This window comes from Xyrauchen texanus, chromosome 3 (genome assembly GCF_025860055.1).
Source record: "Xyrauchen texanus isolate HMW12.3.18 chromosome 3, RBS_HiC_50CHRs, whole genome shotgun sequence".
Classification (NCBI taxonomy): Eukaryota; Metazoa; Chordata; class Actinopteri; order Cypriniformes; family Catostomidae; genus Xyrauchen; species Xyrauchen texanus.
In genome coordinates this window covers 11,443,451-11,465,094 of record NC_068278.1, presented here as the reverse complement: position 1 = coordinate 11,465,094, position 21,644 = coordinate 11,443,451, and the positions used below count along the sequence as shown (strand labels likewise).

Sequence of the window (21,644 nt, the reverse complement as noted above, 5' to 3'; positions counted from 1 at the left end):
GATTAAGTCCCTTTGAATGTGGGACAAACAAAACTGCCATCCTGAAAGTATGTGGAACATGTTCTAAACATGTGGAGAAGATAATAAAATTGAGACCGGGTTCTGATACTACAGGAAGCACCTCTTCCAGTAACTTAGTGAGTATGGGGTTTAGCATGCTACATGTTGTTGGTTTTGATTCTGTAATACATTTTGCTAGCTTTTTCTGTCTTTTAACAGTAAAAGACTAAAGTTTCTCTTTGGGGGGTTTCTGAAATGCTGTGGGAGATGGTTGTATATTTCCAATCTGCTCAGTAATGGAATTTAGAAAGTCATTACTACTATGCTGTGATGTCTTATACTATGGTTCTGTTCAAGTCTGACTCCTGTAGAGTTGCCATTGTAGCTTCTAAGCAAGATCATGATTTCAATCTCTATTCTTGAAAGCTGAACAAGACCATGATCAGATCTTTATTCCAGGATATGTGCTAAATTTTTCAGCATAGATTCAACAGTATGAAAAAGTTACATTTTTCAAGAATGAAAAACACTTCTTAGTGCTTAATGCATGCATTGAGTGCTAGATGGTGCTAGGAAGTGTAATCGAGCTTGAAATCATGATTGCAAAAGGACACTGCTGATGTCAAGATTTTTTTGTTAAAATGTAGTTACTCTCACAGAATTTGAGGAAGGAACCAAGATGCAGGAAGGCAAAGAAACTGGGCTTTATTCTACATAAAAACAGAATACAAACAAAACCTCTCACCTTGGAGGGAAACAAAATCAAGACAAGAAACACATGAAAAATAATAGAAAACGAACAAAACTAAAAATGCAAACAGAAACTCACGGGGAAGAAAAACTAGACAAGGCAAGAAGAATAATTAACAAACTAAGAACGGGAACAAACAGGAACTCTCATGGACCGACTGACAAAACTGGAGAGCAGACACAGCAACGCTCTGGCAATGAAGATGAGACAAAGGAGAGAATATAAAGAGCGACTAGAGAGATAGGGTGCAGGTGCTGCCAATAGTCACGAGCAGCTCAAATCAGTGCTGCCATGGCAACGCTGAGCAGCACCTGTGAGAAACACAACAGGATTGTGACAGTTTCCTCTGCCCAACTTTCTACCCCATACGCTGAAAGTTGGGCAGAGGAAACTGTCACAATCCTGTCAAAACAAGCAGGCCTATAGCACAAGACCAAAAGAGGCAGGATCAAGACAGTACCCCTCCCCCACCCCACCCCTTCAGACTGTGGATGACTGCAGCAGACTGGGCGGCAACCACTGGACAGGGGTAATAATGGAAGTGGGCGGCTGCTGGGCACAGAACAGAACTTTACCCCATTGAGCTTTTGTGGGATCAGCTAGACTGTAAGGTGCGTGAGAAGTGCCCGACAAGACAGACACATCTAAGTGTGGGGTGAAATGTCACTTGAGTATCTGGACAAACTGACAGCAAGAATGTCAAGGATCTGCAAAGCTGTCATTGAGGACATGGAGGATTTTTTGATGAGTTTCACAGACGTAGAAATCATGGTCTCTATGATCAACTTTAGCTAGCGATGCTTTTGGGAAGTGCAGCCCATGTAATTTTAAGAGTAAGCTAGATCCTATACTAAACATTATGTACCAGTGCTGCAAATCCGTTTAATACATGGCAGCAAATAAGCTTCTCAACAAACAGCATCTTTCCAATTCAGGTGCATTTTATTTCACAAAAGAAAAGGATAATGAAACGTGCAGATGAACGGTTTATAACTCAACAGAAAGTTGCAGTAACAAGTCAAAAGTTTATCAAAACAATCTGCCATCTAAACATTGTTTTTGTAAAGTCTTTACACTGTTTGTAACTGATACGGATTTATTTGTTGGAAAATGTTTATTGAAGTTATTAGTATAAGATGTGATTAGTACCTTATTCAAACAGCTGCACTGACAGTCTCACATGTTTAATATTTTATCCCTATAAACATAATAACTTGACTGCGCTTTACGTAACAGTATTTCACAGTTCTAGGGATGTTTGAACTTGGCATTTCACACAAAACAGAAACAACTAAGATCCAGTTTAAACTCCATAATATATCTTAGCAGCTCCTTCAGGAACTTTCCTTCTCACCACAGTAGGGTTTTCATAGAGGTATACTTGTTTGCAAGTTCTTTCACAAAGTTAAATATTGCAGTGTTTCATTGTCTGGCATTACAAAGAAATCATAAATGGATCAAATATAAACATAACCCATATTAATAACACAAATTGCTTAAAAATGAGCAATATCTTCAAACTAAAATATGGTGTGTCATCAAAATATAACTTATTGTGGAGGATTTCAAATTTCGGGTTCACTTAATGCTAAAAATATTCATGTTTTCCCACATTAGTGCCCAACATATGAGATTTTTTTTTATACAGAGTATTCTATATATAACAAAATGACATATCTAGTAAAAGAGGTGTTAAAAGTGGAGTGCTGTAGACTAGCAGCCTTCACTTCATAATAACTGACTAGACCCTTGTCTCATCGCAGCATACTCGTTTTATGCAACATAATCCTCAGCTAAAGGCATTCACATAAAAGCAGCTCTTCACAACAATTGCTCTTGATCATTAATGCTTAAGTTTTTAAAATAATACAATTCTGTATACAAGGTAACTGCAGAGAAGATGTCTGGCTGGGTAACTAAATAAGTGGCAACAGAAACTGAAGATTTGAGAAACAAAAATAGGCTTGTTTTCATTAACACTGGCTCAAAGCATAGTTTTTTATGACAGGCATCTAGAAGAGATGAACCACTTGATAAAAGTAGGATTAATTTAGCCATATAAACAATTATAATTGAAACAAAATAATATTGTTTTCCAGTGGTATTCAAAATATTAAGACCTTGTTTTCACAATACCTGGGATGGATCATGCAGAATGTGTAGCTACTGGCTGACACCACACAGTCTGACAGGTTTTCCATGACTAAAAATTAAGTAAATCTTATTTCATATATCTGGACCCTGAATAGTTGCAACCACGTTGTATATCAGGCACTGAAAACCCAAACTATTTGTATCAATGGCTGGAGCATCTCCATTGCTACAGTAAGGGCTTATACCAACTTAACCTGTGAAGTAATCACAGTTCCTACAGATTAGATGAGTGGAAGAAGGTGGATAAGTTTAGCCATTTATCTTCTTTGTCTTGGCAAGTGTCCTGGTATTGCTGGCAGATCTGTAAATGATTTAATTGGCATTCACACTGATGGCGATTTGCTGACACAAAGCGACCGTAGATCGCTCGATTTCATAAAAAGTTGTTGATTTCAGGTGACATGACCAAACACTGGCAGTGTGATAAAAGGTCAGTCATAATTTCCAAATGACTTGCTTTCTTACATGTAACCCAAAAGGAAAATTTAAATGAATATTCGGTACGTCTTTTTAATACAATGACAGTTATTAGGGACTCACTTTACAGTTTTTGGAAAGGATTTGGTGAGAAACAGTGCACAATTTAAGTCACATTTCAACTAAAACAAGACGTCCGTTGCACATGAGAGAAGCTTGTTTACAGTGCCAAGTTACATGACACTGGCAAAATGTTTGCAAACCAAAATGACATGCTTTATAACACATTTGGCTGCAGTTTCCCAGTGAAATGTCCAGCGGGGGGCGCCAAAAGTGAGTGAAATGATGTTGTAATCAGCAGAGGTTTTTAAGGTGAATATGTTTTAATGAGTAAAAACGCACTTCAATAACTAACAACTTTTCCCTAAACCTAACCAATAGTGTTAAAAAAGATAAATGAGAGGTAAACAATACAGACATCGTTACCCTAAACCAACACCTAAACGATAGTGTTTTAAAAGCAAAGATATGAAATGATTGACATGAAAAGCACATTTTCTGAAGAAACCATGTCATATCTTGTTACTTCTATGGCACTTTGCTTCACTTTCACTTAGAGCATCCTTGACTGGGTTCGAGGCTCAGTCTCCGAGTCCAACAGGTGAGCTACCATGCAAGCTAATCCCATTGGAATAAGTGTGTGAATGTAGGTGGGTCTGTAATACAAGTGTTAAAATGTATCGTTTTTTTAAATGATTCATTAGAGTAAAAGCATTTATATATTATAACATATATAACAGGGTGTGAATAAAAGTGTGAAAAATAAGTGTTAATAAAGTAATAAACAGACATACTACCTGTTATCTGTGTGAAATGTAATAAAAAAACACACAGGTGTGCTTCCAGTGTTAATTTCACCAGGAAACTGCAACAAAATGTAGAACTCGGCACGTAAAAGTCAGTTTGCTAAAAAGTAGTTATAGTAACATTTATTCTATTAAACTAGGTTGCAAATGTCTGGTGTGAACATTTCTATTCAGTCCTTTCTATTCCTTTAATCGCTGTCAGTGTGAACACACCTTTAGAGAGGAGTTTTTGCGGTTTCAACGGTAAATTAATAAATTTTTATCAGAGGCTACGTGAATCATTGAAGAATTTGTTTGCCCTGGTAACTAGGGCTGTCTTAAACATGAATGTAAAATATCATGCAAAATACCTACGTTATGACCAACTGGCCATTACTTTTAGTTTATAATCAACAAGTCTGCAAACTTGCTGTGACCTTGCAAAGAAATTGTGTATTGCTTGTACCAGTTCTTCACAAATCTGTGATGTGAATGTGAAAAGACTATACATTGAGGTCTGAGAGAATACTGTATCGATTAACCCTTAAAACATGGCGATGCTCTCTGGTGTACAGTTGAGGTGTGTGGAGGTGCTGCTACCCCCGGGAGACTTAAGGCTGCGGGAACCATATCCCATAGCAACACCTTTGCTGATGCCCCCAATGATGCCCCCTGAGCCTGGATGGTGATGTTGATTGCGCTTCATTAAGACTGCCATCATGGTGTCAGTGTTGACAGTGCCAAACTCATAGGTGAAGGTGCCGTAGTACACCAGAACCAGCACTGTGAAGACCCATTCACAGATGGCTGCAGCGTGCTGCAACATAAAGCTCTCGTGGATGAAGAAGATACCACCTTGAGTAGGGAGGATGACGTTAAGGAACAGATTTCAATATTTACAATTTTAACATATCAGTCAACCAATTAACTGTAATGGACTTACCTTAACGGTTAGCAATACTGAGGAACCAAATTTTTCAAATAAATAGTTTCTTTTTAGAGAAAGTAACTAGGAATGGGCATAAATACAAGAGTACTCAATAGTGACATTTAAATCAATAGTCGACCCAAAAATGAAAATTCTCTCAGCATTTACTCAACCTCATGCCATCCCAGATGTGTATGACATTCTTCTGGTGAACACAAACGAAGATTTTTATACAAATATTTCAGCTCTGTGTCCATACAATGCAAGTCAACAGGTTTAGAAACTTTGAAGGTCAAAAAAGACAAAGGCAGCATAAATGTAATCCATAAGACTCCAGTTGTTTAATCCATGTCTTCAGAAGTACTCTGATAGGAGTAGATCAATATTTTAGTCCGTTTTTACTATTAAAAACTGCACTTTAAACAGCCCAACTAAGAGCTCTCCTAAGGGTTCCTATTTTGCTTTTGCCGATTTACATTCATTGTGCATATCGCCACCTTCTGGGCACGGAGGACAATTTATAGTAAAAAAGTAATATTGATCTGTTTCTCAACCACACCGATCAAATCGCTTCTGAAGACATGGGTTAAACCACTGGAGTCGTATGGATTACACTATTGCACTACCATCTGCACATACTGCTTTTATCATACATATATTGTTTTTATTACTATTATTGGTTTTGATGTGAATATTGCACATATCTCTAGTCAATATTCAGTGTTCGTTATGTGGATCTGTAATTCTGCTTTTAATATTATTTTCTCACACATTATAAATTGGATGTTATACATTAAAACGAACAGCTGGCTTTATATTTTAGGACAGCAGTCCTTCGCAAGGGGATCGTCATATTTTGACAAAAAGTATAAAAAAAAAAAAATCAGTCATAAGGATTACATTTATTGCTGCCTTTATCTGTTGGACCCTAAAGACTCTATAGACTTGCCTAGGGACCTACAGAGCAGCAATTTCCTTCTAAAATCTTTGTTTGTGTTCAGTAGAATCTGGGATGGCATGAGGGTGAGTAAATGATGATCACATTTTTTATATTTTTCTTTTAAAGTTTTAAAGCATGTAACTGGCAAATTTTAAACCCTTATTTTAGCACAACGAAACAGGATGCATCAGGACCAACTCGTGTTTTGTCTGCAAATGCGCACTGTGATCACATGTTTTCGACAACCTCAAAATGTGTTTGTGTGATTTAGGGTACAACAGGGCTAAAGGCACACCTTAAAGCTTTTTTTCTGGTCACAAAGTGTATTTTTATTGAATAATGACGGAGCAACATCATTTGATTTTAATAACAGAAGGTTGTTTCTATTAAAATAAAAAAAATAAAAATTTTTAAAGGTGGAGAGGGAGCTTTTAAACCCACACTTGGGGTAAACGGCCCTCAGGGAGGTTAGAGTGATATCTTGTAGATATATGGACAATAGTGATGGGACATTTTTTTTCAACTTCTGCAAATACTTTTAAGACAACAGGTTGCTTTTATGAGTAACAAATGAATACAACATTTATTCAAAATAACCACTTCATTAAATGGTTAAACATTTTCTGTTAATTTCAATCACATTTGGCATTTTATAACATCTCAAGAACTCTATAAACTAATTAATCTCCATTGTGATTGAAGCCAGTCCAATCAGTGTGAGCCGAATTTGGACACATTCCAAAACAAATCTATTCACACCACTTAAAAAAACACTTAAAGTGTTTTATAGGGGCCTTTAGTTCCTGCAACAGGGAAGCTTTTACCCTAAATACAATACTATCCTTTCACTTACTGGACAGTTATGAAATACTTTTGACTAAATCAACTTGAACAAAACTGAAAATGACACACAGGTGTTAGGGAAAGTACTGTGGTAGTTTTTGTTGCTATTTAGTGTTTTAGGAGAAAATTAAATAAAAAGTGCCTTTTAAAAAGCCCCGTTGTACCCTACACCTGTATTTAACGCTATCAACAGATGGATGTGACAACCGCACATAAACGCTGTCATTATGTTGTGTTAACTACTGTCTTCCATCGGGTCCAACACAACTAACCGCTGCTGTATAGAAACACTGTATAGCTAAGGATACTGAGGACAAGCGAGACCAGAGCTCCAGCTGAGAGAGCTACACGCACATGAGCCATCCAGTAGTCCAGCGCTGTCTCTGCTATACGGTACGTCAAAACGCACTGCAGACACACAAAGATCAAGCCGGCAGGGAACGCAACACCAGCGCCCACATAATGAAGCGTTTTAGCGTGATCGACCTGAGACAAAAAAAAAAAAAAGACAGAGAATGAGAGGTAACCAAAAAACAAATGATAATGTCAACGACATTTGCTAGCATGGGCTGAAGTCACCGAGGATGCCTCTCGCCTGCTGACCTGAAAGTTGCCCACCATGACCAGACCCAGGGCGTTAATGCAGCCGGACACCAAAGCGCACGTGTTGGTCCAACAGTAATGACTGTGTTCAATCACTTGTGCATAACGCAGCATGCACACCATAACCACTGTAGAGACAGATCACGAGAGGAAAAGAGAGAGTGAACAGAATATAAGACATTTTTTAGGAATATATTGCTCTCAGTGAAAATGAGGCATACCATGATTGTTCATTTGACTAAATAGTTAGATATCAATCTGCCAAACTTGAGACAGCTTGAGTTAAAAGATCTGTTAATGGTCATACATGTACACTTACAGGTGAATTGTGTAATTTCTGTGCCACTTGTGGCAGTATGCTCATTCAACTATAAAAGGAAGTATTTTTACTAAAAATGAATTATATGAATAAAAACAAAACTCATACACTTCACCTTAAAAGTAATATTTAATACGTTAAGTACTTAGTCATTTTGAAATCCTAATTCTTACCCATGAAGGCCCCAACATTGCCTATCAAACTGAAGAGACAGCTCTCTGGTGGATAGCAACCACATTTACTGTCAAAAGAAAAAAAAAAGATAACACTTAAATGGCAAGTTTAAAGAAAACAGCAAACTGAGACATGTTGTGGTCATTCTGTGGTAGAGCATTTCACAGCAAGCATTCACCTGATGAGGGGGATGTCTTGAAGCGTACAGCAGGTCATTGGGAAGCCCCTCTTAGCCGTTTCCTCTGTACATGTCAAGTTGTATGACCTACGATACACAGAACAATTTAAGAAACACTAAAGTAGATGCTAAACATGGATGCTAATTACTTGTCTGTAACTGCTAAAAACATATCTTTTCACTCGGTGTTACTCTGCTTTTGGCCCATGCTTTAAAAAAACATTTTTTTTATTACTGCCATTTATTGTGATTGCTGTTGTTCGTTTTGGAAAGCAATCTTTGGTTTTAGAAAGGTGCTATATAAATAAAATATTATTATTATTATTCCCATTGGCTAAACTGGGTAAATGTGGATACTGGAAGGTTTTGGATTCAACTTACCAGTTCTCAACAGGACAGACATGGTGGTTCATTACTGCCATGGCATATCTAGAGAAAAAATGTTTTAATGAATAACTGTTAATAAGCACAGATTTATCACTATAAAGTATTAGTTTAACAGACACACAGCACACTAGTTACAGGGATGTTAGTGCTGCACTGTGATCTCAGTTCAATTCATTTGGGACTGAGCCTACAATCTCTGAGTCAAGAATACTTTTCACAAGTAACTTCATGCCATGATCCAAATCACTGTGATCACATATTTTCCCCATTCTGATGGTTGATGTGAACATTAACTGATGCTCCTGACCCGTATCTGAATGATTTTATGCATTGCTGCCACACAACTGGCTGTTTATGTAATCACATGGATGATTGTTGCTGCCAGACGGGCTGGTTTAAGTATTTCTGTAACTGCTGATCTCCTGGGATTGTCACACACATCAGTTTCTAGAATTTACTCAGAATGGTGCCAAGAGTTTTGGCTATTCAGGGCAAGACAGACATACTTTTAGTCAGGGGACAAATCAGGAAAGCTTCTGGATAGATATATAAATCAGAGAGAATTTTTTTTTCTACCATTCCCTCAGTGAAATATGCTGGTGGTGAAATTTTTACCTCGGCCATTGGTATTAATAATGCTTTTAAAGAATTCTATCTTGATCTCTATATTCCAAAATGTGTGGAACCATTAGAACTCCCTAAATTTACGACTGAGCAAAAAAGTTATCTTTATTCTGAGATAACCTTGGAGGAGCCTGACGAGGTAATTAAGGCCTACAGGCAAGGCTTCGGGTCAGATGGTTTTGCCGCTGAATTTTTTAGATCTTATTCTACAGAACTGGCTCCACTTTTGTTAGAAGTTCATACAGAATCACTAAAGAATGGAAAGCTTGGAATGGAAAGGACAAAGATCCAAGTGAGTGTATAAGTTACCTTCCAATTTCCCTGATTCAGCTAGATGTAAAAATGTGTCCAAAATTTGTCTAACCGATTAAGTTATGACATCTTTTTAAGATTTTGGAAATGTATGGGTTCGGGAGTACATTTATTGGTTGGATTAAGTTACTTTATAGACACGCTTTAGCAGCAGTACAAACAAATGCATTAATTCCAGATTATTTTACTCTGAACAGGGGCACTATTGTGTCAGCACCCTGTCTTGCCCTGGAACCATTAGCAGCCACGATAAGAAAGAAGGATGATTTTCCATGGGTGATTGCGGCAGGTATGGCGCATAAACATTTGCTTTACGCAGATGATATTTTATTATTCGACTCTGACCCTACTAGATCTATGCCTTGCCTCTACAGAATTATTAATAATCAAAGTTTTCAGGATACAGAGTCAACTGATCTAAATCCAAAGCTTCGGCTCTGACAGTGTACTGCCCAGTAACCGCTTATAAGCCGGGCGATTTCCAGTGGCCCGAACAAGACAATGAATTTGGGCATTTTATTCCCAGCACAATTTTGACCCCTTAATAAAACGGTTTGAGCGATGTGGACAGGTGGGCTTCATTACATTTGGCTATGATTGGGAAGGTTAATGTTATTAAAATGAACTTTATACCCAAATTCAATTACTTGCTACAGTCTCTCCATGTAGATTGGTGATTATTGATTTTGGAAAAGGTCATGAGGCATCAGTGTATAACTTCCTGCTAATTCAGAGTCTAGGGGACGGAACTTCAACTTCTTTTAAGAGATTATGGGAGAAAGATCTAAAACTGGCATTGGAGGGAGTGTGGGCTAGGATCCTAAAAAACGACATGTCTGCATCTAGAGATGCAAGGGTTCGCCTTATCCAATTTAAGATTTTACATAGAGTCTACTGGACCCCCTCTAGATTGCATAGGCTTGGTCTTAAATATACACCCGTCTGCTGGCAATGTCAATCAGAAGGTGGAGACGCAATCCATGTCTTTTGGGGATGTGTTAAGATTTAAGTATTTTGGTGGAGGATTCAGAGTTTTATGTGCATTGTGCCTCTCAAATATTATTTTGCCCCAGACTCTGTATTTTAGGAGATGGGTCAGTCATTCGTTTGGAGAATAAGCACATGAAAAACTGGGTTTAACTAGTATTATGATTGCCAGACAGATTATTTTAAGGAGTTGGAAGTCGGCTGGAGCACCCCCATTTGAGGAGTGGTGTTCAGAGATGGCCAGAGTGGCAGCTTTTGAGGAAGGGGTGTCCAGAAGACTGGGTAGTCTAGATCTGTTTGTGGAGAAATGGTATTATATACATATACTGTATGTATATGTTTTGTGGTTCTTTATTTTGTAGACAAATCAATAAAAAAAATGTTAATTGCAAAAAATAATACACATTTAGTATGCTCAACTTGACCTTGGGTTGGCAACACGGTTGCCAAGCAATCACATGTTTACATACTTGCTTAGAGTATGTTTCAGCCTTTAAAAAAAGTTTAATGAACACCTAGCCATACCAGCAATTGCATTTTCTCACAAAAACACAACAAACTGTTCAAACAGTGCACAGTGAATAGTTGCACCGTCACGAATGAAGAAACTTATTGGGTGATGTGGAGGATTTAAAAATACCAAATATTCAAAATATTTTTTTACCTTGGCCATTTAACATTCAAACTCCTAATATGTACTGCTCATGCTACTGATTTGTCAATTACTTCATATTACTGAATTCATATACCATGGTATTTACATGATACTCCATGTTACTTCAATATGAAGTAATACCAAGCTACATGTCTGAAAATCATGGTGTTGGCATACTATGGTACTATTTTTGTTAGTGTGGTTCTTGGGTAATGACTGCCTAATTCCAAAAAAAAGGGGCACTTAATCTTTCAGATGTAGACAACAAATCTCAATGACAGTTCAAAACATGAAACTTCAAACATTGTAAATATCATAACTTGAACATAAACACTCACACAATCCATATCCCTGTGATGGAGAAGGCAGACAGGCTGACAGGCAGAACAATCCAGGCAGTCATTGGTCAGTCTGTGAGATGCCTGCAACCCCAACATGAGGGTGTGCAAGACTGGGGCTATGGAGACACAATGTGAGTCACCAGCAGGAGAAGCCATGCAATGCGGGGTATGAGGACCAGCGGGGGCAACGTAATGCCCCTTCGGCTACATCTGTAGTCCCTCTGATTCTCATCAATCGATGATAACTAGTGAAGAAATAATACAATACTTTATTGTAAAATGCAAAGAAGTTGCATCTGAAGCAGCATTTATACAGTACCACGAAAAGGTGCATTTACAGTTGAAGTCAGAATTTAACATACACCTTAGCCAAATAAATTTAAACTCAGTTTTTCACAATTCCTGACATTTAACTGTAGAAAACATTCCCTAACTTAGGTCAGTTAGGATCACTACTTTATTTTAAGAATGTGAAATGTCAGAATAATAGTAGAGAGAATTATTTATTTAAGCTTTTATTTATTTCATCACATTCCAAGTGGGTCAGAAGTTTACATACATTTTGTTAGTATTTGGTAGCATTGCCTTTAAATTGTTTAACTTGGGTCAAACATTTTGGGTCGCATTCCACAAGCTTCTCACAATGAGTTGCTGGAATTTTGGCCCATTTCTCCAGACAGAACTGTTTAACTGAGTCAGGTTTGTAGGCCTTCTTGCTAGCACACGCTTTTTCAGTTCTGCCCACAAATTTTCTATAAGATTGAGGTCAGGGCTTTGTGATGGCCACACCAATACCTTGACTTTGATGTCCTTAAACCATTTTGCCACAACTTTGCCTACATTGTCTATTTGGAAGACCCATTTGTGATCAAGCTTTTCCTGGCTGATGTCTTCAGATTTTGCTTCACAAAATAGATGAAAATTATGTGGATATATTGAAGTGCACCAGTCCCTCCTGCATCACCTCCACAACATGATGCTGCAACCCCCATGCTTCACGGTTGGGATGGTGTTCTTCAGCTTGCAAGCCTCACCCTTTTTCCTCCAAACATAATGATGGTCATTATGGCCAAACCGTTTAATTTTTGTTTCATCAGACCAGAGGATATTTCTCCAAAAAGTAGGATCTTTGTCCCCATGTGAACTTCCAAACTGTAGTCTGGCTTTTTTATGGTGGTTTTGGAGCAGTGGCTTCTTCTTTGCTGAGCAGCCTTTCAGGTTATGTCGATATAGGACTTGTTTTACTGTGGATATAGATACTTGTCAACCTGTTTCCTCCAGCATCTTCACAAGGTCCTTTGCTGTTGTTCTGGGATTGATTTGCACTTTTCACATCAAACTACATTCATCTCTAGGAGACAGAATGCGTTGAGGAGGACTTGAGGAGGTCCACAATATTTGATTTTTTGAGGTTTCTTTTGATTTTCCCATGATGTCAAGCAAAGAGGCACTGAGTTTGATGGTAGGCCTTAAAACACATCCACATGTACACAATAGACTCAACTTAGCCTATCAGCAGCTAATTGGCTAATTACCTAAAGGCTTGACACCATTTTCTGGAATTTTTCAAGCTGCATAAAGGCACAGTTAACTTTGTATGTAAAATTCTGATCCACTGGAATTGTGATATAGTCAATTAAAAGTGAAACAATATGTCTGTAAACAATTGTTGGAAAAGTTACTGAAATTTGTGGAGTGGTTAAAAAATTATATTTAATTACTTCAAGTGTATGCAAACTTCTGACTTCAACTGTCCATAGTCTGTACTAAAGCTCTTTAAAACTTTGGGCTCTCTGTCGACATTTGTGGTTGAAACATAAAAATACAAGTTACTTGCACATCAGCAGTGCACTTCTACACAGATGAATCTACCGGTTCGATATATAGGCTACCCATGGTTGCCTGCACTGTAAACCCTAATGTTGTCGATACTGGAAAAATCAAGCTGTCCTAATTAAACATTATTGAAATGTCTTGAAAACTCATTTTGTTTTTCTAAAAATCGGTCCTCCACAGCGATAGCGACAACAAACACATATATCTTCTGTTTAATCTTCTGTTAATGCCTGATCTTCTGTAAAGCTGCTTTGAAACAATGTGTGTTGTGAAAGGCGCTATACAAATAAAAATGACTTGACAGCGTACTGCCCGGTAATGTCTTTTCAGCCATTAGAGTTAATTTTGACCCTTTAATAAAAAGGTTTTCATGTGATGTGGGTAGGTGGGCTTCATTACATTTATCTATGATTAACCTTCCCAATATGATTAAAATGAATTGTATTCCAAAATTCAACTACCTGCTACAATCTCTCCCTGTAGATGTCCCTCTCTCTTATTTCAAGCAATTTTATAGCATAGTGAAGTCCTTCATTTGGAATGGTATATGTCCCAGATTACATTTCAGTAAAGGAGGGTGCACACTGTACGATTTAAAATAGTCCTTTATGATTGTTGCTTGTCCGACTGTACGATATGAACTCATTGAGATTGCCATGGCCCATGGCACACTGTGCGAAATTATGTCAGACAGCACGATATACATTGTAGCCGACTGTGGACCCAATCGTCCCGATCAGTGAACGTGACTCACGTTATGGGAGTGTTACATAATAGAAACGAAATGGTGAAATTTGCCTACCACGGAGGAGCATATCCTCTCTCTCTGAAAGTCAGGAAATCAGCATTTCTATTACTCCAATACCACTCCATCATGAGCATAGGCTAACATTTACAAAGAAGATGGATAATGCCTATAATTTGATCACAAATACAAAAAATTACAGATGTTGAGAATGAACATGAGTTCAGGAGTTATCCTACAGTAATGAGCTACAACAAGCAAATATTTATTGTGGAAATAAAAAGACTTGTAGCCCCGTAAAGAAAACGTATGATAAATGTGAAGAAAATAAAGAGAAAATGCTATCATTTATTTATTTTCATTTGTAAGCTATTTATTTAATTCAGAGAATAATGCTTTCATATTGCTGACGTGTTACACTTTTCTCCAAGTATTTTCTGCTTATTTATTTATTAAAACTTTTATATAAAATGAAAAGAAAAACCTTGAAAATGCTTGAGTAGAGTGATAACTGGGCACCAATGTTGCTACAGTGGGGCAAACACGGAGCAGGTTTCTTTCCAAGTGAAGAGTGCGAGAGAGGAGCGGAATATCTCATCCCGTCGTAATAGCAGTCACACTATATGGCTACGATGCTAAATTTCAGACACTGCCAGTACTTCGTTGGAGGCTGAAGATCATCGCAAAGGCTGTTAAATTGTAAGATTGCCAATTTTGCCCTGCGACGAGAGAAATCCTTTATGATTCACGTAATTTGACGGCAGAATGATCGACAAAATCGTACAGTGTGCACTCGCCTTAAGTTATATAGCTTTGAATGACAAAGGTGGGCTAGGCCTACCCAAGATTTAGTTTTATTATTATGCATTCGGTCTCAGACATTTGGCTCATTGGTCGCTTCCACCTGAGAGAGCCCCTCCCTGGTTTTGTATTGAACAGGAAGTTCTTGCCCCTATTTCGTCATTGCAAAGCCTTTCTATTAAACTAACCGGAGAAGTTTAGTTACACCCCGTTATCTCTATGTGCTGCTTCAAGCATATGGCTGAACCCCAAATTATGTATTAATAAATCCCCTTTCAGCTGGTCAGAGTGGATTGTGAGGGAGGTTAATACGCTCGGTGACCTATAGAGACCTATGAGAATGGAGTGTTGAGATCTGGTTCAACATTTTGGGATTCCCAGATCTCAGTTCTTTAGGTATTTACAGCTGCGCCACCTGCTCTGTACTATTTTTGGGAGTTGCATAAACCACCGTAAAGCGGCAGATACTCTAGAAGTGGTTATTACTGCTTTTGGAAAAGGTTGCATTTCTGCCTTCAAACGCTCCAAAAATTTGCCCCATTCACTTCCACTGTAAGTGACTCACTGTAACTTCAATTTTTGCGATCACGAGCTGGTTCCATTACACTCTTGCGAAAGTGCAGATGAGAAGCCTTTAGCTGATTGCGAGATTATCATTAAATCTGCCTCGGCAGTCCAAAATAGGCTATCACTTGGGCGGCCGCTGAAATACCTTCAATGGGAGAACCATGGCATTGTTCTTTCCCTGCTGTCCGTGACCAGTCTGAATAGACCTGCGACCCACCAGTTGAGAAACACTGCTTTAACGCACGCACACTCACTTATGGCAGACCCCCTCGCCTCTCTTCTCTCTGACATTTTTGCCGCTGCATGTGTGAAACCATGAAACCGGTATACCGCTGCAACCCTACTCGATTGAGCTTAACTTGTATTATTCAAAATAATAGTAATAGTAAATGAAGGTACACACATGGCATCAAATATTTTATTTTAGTACATGGACATTCAAAAGAATGTTGGACATTTATATATATTTATGTTATGCTAATAGTGTCTTTTTCACTGTATTAAACTTTGCATTCATAGTAGCACTGTTTTGAACCCTATTATAAATGGTCTGCACTGACTTAGATGTTCATATTAGAGTTTTTCGGCTTTTTAATGTTACACCAAAATTAATTGTTTTACTGTTTATTAATAAATCAGGAAATTAGCCATCTCATTTACACCGCCACAGTCTCATAATGAACCAAAAACATTTGTACACTTCTCATCTAAAATATTTTTGCACTTCTCAGTCTCATAATAACATAAAATAAAAGGGTGTGTTTTGCGCTCGCTCGCTCTCATGCACTAGTCAGCTCCTCACCCGCTGCTGTAAACTCACGCGCTCACACACACACACTTGCAGATATCTGCACTGGAGTATTCCTGGATCCATCTAATGTTATTTGGTTGAGGAGGTAATCTTTGAGGTAATTAACGTTAACTAACATTAAATGTATCCACTGCATTTATAATCTACTCCACACACAATTTATCATCATCAGTGTACAAGAGCAAATAGATAATATTATTGCCGAAGTTACAATCATGATGATTAACGTAAATTAACGTTAGCGTTACTAGGTTAATTGGCATAACGTTACACTACTTATGGCTTCACTAGCTAGCTATCGTTAGCAGTCGGAGGTAACATTAAAAGACAAAAAGCTGAAACTGACATCCCTAGTTTTTACCCTGCTTTTCAGAATGAGCATACAAAAATATTTTAAGAGATGTCAAACCCCAGATGAAGAAGAGATATGGTGTCTAAGTTAAATGAGGCCATGTTAGAGATTAGTTAGCACCACAGACTATAGCTCTGAGTGAAAATTGTGGGTCGGGTAGTGTCAATCCAGCTAATTTTAGCCAATCGCTTTTAGCGAGGCAGGCCTTGGCTCTGTCAATTATACCCTGGCTGGGGGTAAAGAGCATCATGTATATGGGGAAGAATTGGGGGCGCTGTTTCTCACAATTCAATTTATTTAAAAGTTGCCTACTGCAGCTTTAAGAGCACAAAATTGTATACAAGAGCACAACACTAGACTCTTAATTTAGCTCTCAAAGTGCACCAGATGGAAGTATTTAACTTTCAAATGTAAAAAATGTCCTGGGGGGATTGGGGGGCATACCCCAAACCCCCACTAGAGGATTGGAAGGACTCTCACAAAATCCTGTGGGTATCATTGTCCTTTCATTGTAAGTAAGGTGCCAGAGTGCAGAAAAAAAAACATAAAGGTAGAGCATGTTTATTTAAAGGGGTCATATAATGGTACATGCACTTTTTCAAGTTGATTGTACTGAAATGTGTGTTGGCTGTGCCTGTACACAACCATCCTATTATGATAAAAATCCACCCAGTGTTTTTGTTTTAATCTCCTTATATATTTTCCCCTGCCTCAAATCGAGCCGTTCGACCGTGTGACGTCACACGGTCGGACGCCCCTCCCAGGATTGTTGATTGACAGCAGTGTTTCAACACAGACCCGCCCTCGCTCGTGAGCGAGCTGTCAATCATAGTCCGTCAACATTGTTGATACACTGGAGCAGAATGGCACCTAAGCGATTGTGGTGTTCTGTTCTTCGGTATAATAACGAACACAGCAGTCATTTTGATGTTCCTAAATCTGAACCGCTGAAGACGCAGTGGCTGAGTTTTGTTTACGATGGGAATATTCCCCACGAGCAACGTCAATGCGTTCATGTTTGCGCAAATCATTTTTCACCAGACTGCTTTATAAAGCATTTAGACCCTAAAGATTCATATTAACTTGTACAAAAATGGCACTATATGACCCCTTTAAAATAGATGGGGGGGGGGGTCACCTAAAGCCACACCCACTTTAATGGGGCCGGGCTAAGCCCCAAACCTCCTCAAGTCCTAGAAAAGCCCCTGGCAAAAACTATTCAGTAATATTAAAAAGTATTAAAAACAATTAGATCATTCCTTTGTGAGCTCATTTGAAATACAGTGGGTTAATGTCATATTTTCAAGTGTTACTGCCCCAAACCACTTTTTCAATGTAAATATTGTAATGCTACTGTTCCCTGGCTTCTTCAAATATATATACAGTATGTTTTACTGTACCAAAAGATGGCAGGAAGATTTGTACTAGTCTGTACATAACAAAAATGTGGCAAAAATGTTCCTCGGTTTCTCCAACACTACCTCTGAAGCACACAAAGTCACAAATCAGCGATCTGACACAACCGCACTAATCTAATCTATTTTTTATTTATTTATTTTTTTTATTAATGCCACGAACCAGAACAATACAATGAGACATAATCCTTCAAAATGAAACAAAAAAACCAAGTAAATAAAGTAAAATAAAAAAAAAGAACAGTGCCAGAGGACAAGAAAAAAGTATTACAAACAGAAAAGGGGTGTTACATTATATATCCTGCTTACAATGCTATAAGCTCTAATTGCCTTTTTACTTGTGCACTTACACAAAAGACAACAATAAAGCTTAAAATCATTTTTAAAGCAAGAAAAGTTAGGTTTGGAGTCAGACCATTTCATTTTATGAATGTGAAACTTCCCCATCAGTATTAACAATTGTATAAAGTATGCCTTATCTTTCTCAATCCCATGATCACTAAAGTGTATCATAATGTCAAATCCACTCAGCTGTAAGTCAATGGTCAATTTTTCCTTAATTAAACGCTCCACATCAATCCAAAATATTTTTGTATGTATACAATGGAAAAATAAATGAAAAATTGTTTCCTTTTCACCTTTACAGAAATTACAAGAGTAATCAATATCTAATTTAAAACGTTCCAATACATGTTTTACTGGATATATTCTATGCATTATTTTAAAAGAGACTTCTTTTACTTTGTTATTAATGTAGAATTTATCCACTGTTCGCCAAGCATTACACCAATTTACATCTCCAAACACAGATGACCAGAAAAAACGAGCTGGAGGGTAAACAATATTATTATGTATATTCCTAACATAGTTATTTGAGACTTTATTTTGTAAAATGTCTGTATTACCCAGAAATATTTTACCCATAATGTCTGTAAAATTTAGATCTTCCTCTTGTGGTGCATTTTTAAGAAGGATCAATACTTTCCTGGGAATCGCATCCATTACAACTGCAAAGTCTTTAGGTCTAACTGGTATTTTAAATTTATTCAAAAATTCTCTATATGTTAATAAATTTCCATCATTATTCAAAAGCTGGCTAACTAATATAATATTGTTTTCAAACCAGTAATCAAAAAAAAGAGATTTATTTTTGTAAAGGATGTCTTTGTTGTTCCAAATGTAATATCTCCTAGGTGAAAAGTTATGTTTGTAGGCCAGTGTCCATGCCATGAGAGCTTGTTTATGAAATTTTGCAAGCTTAAATGGTATTTTGTCAATCGAAAAGTTACACTTCAGTAAAAATGAGAGGTCGCCCAATTGTTTAAACAGATAATTGGGAAAGCATTCCAAATGCATTCCTTATTTTTTAAATACTGAATAAGCCAATTTATTTTAAATACATTGTTCAAAGCATCATAACTCAAAACCTCTAAACCACCATGATCTTTAGGATTGCATAAAATTTCTTTTCTCAAATAATGTGGCTTGTTTTTCCAAATAAAATCAAAAAGCATTTTATCTAGTTGTTTGGTAACTTTAGTGGGAATATCCAATGATAACGAAACATAGACTGATCTGGAGATTCCTTCAGCTTTTGACAAAAGTACCCGCCCCAGAATTGTTAGATCCCTTTGTAGCCATGCATTAAACCTCTTACTAGTTTTGTTAATAATTGGGTTGAAGTTTAAATTATTATGCAAATTCTCATCTTTACATATAACAACTCCCAGATATGTAACTTGATTTGCAATTGGAATATTACATAAATTAGTTAAACTACATTCTTTAAGAGGAAACAGAACAGACTTATTCATATTCATTCCTAGCCCTGATACATCTGAAAACTCTTTTATGCATTTTACTGCTTTGATGATTTCATTTCTATCCTTCAAAAATAAAGCAGTGTCGTCTGCAAACTGACACAACTTAAATGTTTTCCCTAATGCTGTAATTCCTTGAAAATGTCCTTTTTTAACGTGAAGGGACTAATCTAATCTACCCTTCAGCACAGACCATGCTGAATGTCACAATCAGTGAATATAGTACGACACAACTAACCGGATACATGTTTAAAGTTACAGTTACACTATATGTAATGTTTATAATACGATGACAGTGAATAATACTGAAAATAATCATTTGTTTTTAAGATAAAACTCAACATAATCAGGTAGCTTGTGAGCTATCCAGCAAATGCTAGTCAAGTCAACAACTTTTGCAGACGATGCGTATCTCATAATATATGTATATCTTTATGTACAAACGCGTCATATCGGTTTCTTTATCATATGCACTATCGTACTCGCACCTGTCAGTATTGAGAGGTTGTGTTTTGATATGTAAAATTATGATCTTACTGCAGGCCTCGCGACTCACAAGCGGATCCCCGTCAAAGCTGCTGCATCTCAAGCTGATGTAATGCTGCTCTTCATCCACAGGGGGCGCTCATATCTCCATTTGAGCAGTGTTTACTCACATATCCCACAGTTTATTGTGCTGGTCTTCTAGTGTTTGGATGCTGTTGCAAAAATAATTTTGGAACAATTGCAAGTCTCGAAAACATATATAAACAAATTTATATTTATTTTTTTATAATATATTTTTACTCACTGTATATTTTATTGTTTTGCAAAGCATTGAAACATGGCCCTACTTCCACTTCATTTTTCCCTTTAGTCTCCATCTGGTCTGTTTCATAATATATGCTCAAAACTAAAATGCCTCTCTGGAATTGTTTTGAATCGTGGTGTGGATCTAGATCCTCGTGTTTAACAGGATAGTTCACCCAAAAATTTAAACTCTGTCATCATTTAGTCACCTTTATTTTGTTCCAAACCTGAATGACTTTCATAAGTTCATGGAACATTAAAGTATATGTTAGGCAGAATGTAAAAGGAATAATTCATCCAAAACTGTAACAATTCTCCATGCCATCCCAAATGTGTTTGGCTTTCTTACTTCTGCTGAACACAAAGATTTTTAGAAGACTATTTCAGCTCTGTAGGTCCATACAATGCAAGTAAATGGTGACCAATTAAACCCATATCTTCAGAAGTGACATGATAGGTGTGGGTGACAAACAGATCAATATTTAACTCCTTTCTTACTATATGTTCTCTTCCCTGCCCAGAAGGTGGCGATATGCATGAATAATGCGAATTGCCAAAAACAGAAGAAGAACTCGGAGAGAAGATCGATAGACCTTTTTCACAGACTGTGATGACGTGTTTCCACCTTATTTAGTATGTAAATCTAGGTAATATTTTTATATGATATTTGTTTTAAATATAGAGTATAAGTTTATAACATTATGCTTTGTGATGTATTACCCTGCAATCAGTTTAAAAAATAAAATTAATTACCACAGCTGCGAGGAGGTTTCGATTACAGCTGCTGAGAGAGTGACAGAAAATTTGGCATTTTCTCCCATTTTTTTTTTCTTCTGGAAAGTCATTCAAACATAATGGCAAATGGGTAAGTGAAGCTAATATTTGCTGTGATCTCAAGCATTTACTTCCATGTTCCAAAATCCGTAGTGTGAAAAAGGTCTATTGGGAGGGCTGTTTGAAAGTGGAGATATATATATATATATATAAAAAATTTGTAAAAAGGCTTAAAAATGTATGTTTCTTAGTCGCACCTATCACGGATTAAACCAC

The 21,644-nt window shown here is 37.2% G+C and overlaps 1 protein-coding gene across 1 annotated transcript; it reads right to left on the bottom strand.

Annotated features, from left to right (window-relative positions):
• Positions 1-704: 704 nt before the first annotated feature.
• On the bottom strand, positions 705-20,448 carry LOC127631546 (transmembrane protein 150A-like). Its single transcript, XM_052109709.1, has 8 exons — positions 20,343-20,448; positions 11,456-11,703; positions 8,534-8,581; positions 8,153-8,239; positions 7,974-8,041; positions 7,482-7,609; positions 7,187-7,364; positions 705-5,022 (listed from the first exon to the last, which is right to left on the bottom strand). The coding sequence occupies exons 2-8, from the start codon at positions 11,518-11,520 to the stop codon at positions 4,712-4,714; spliced, it is 885 nt and encodes a 294-aa protein (XP_051965669.1). The 5' UTR covers positions 11,521-11,703; positions 20,343-20,448; the 3' UTR covers positions 705-4,711.
• Positions 20,449-21,644: the final 1,196 nt, after the last annotated feature.

Excerpts from the sequence above, each read along its gene's own strand:
- LOC127631546 (XM_052109709.1), bottom strand. The coding sequence starts at position 11,520 with ATGACTGCCTGGATTGTTCTGCCTGTCAGCCTGTCTGCCTTCTCCATC. Across the intron at positions 8,582-11,455 it reads ATCACAGGGATATGGATTGT|ATATGCCATGGCAGTAATGA; the intron begins GTGAGTGTTTAT and ends TTTTTTCTCTAG. Across the intron at positions 8,240-8,533 it reads GTCTGTCCTGTTGAGAACTG|GTCATACAACTTGACATGTA; the intron begins GTAAGTTGAATC and ends TGTGTATCGTAG.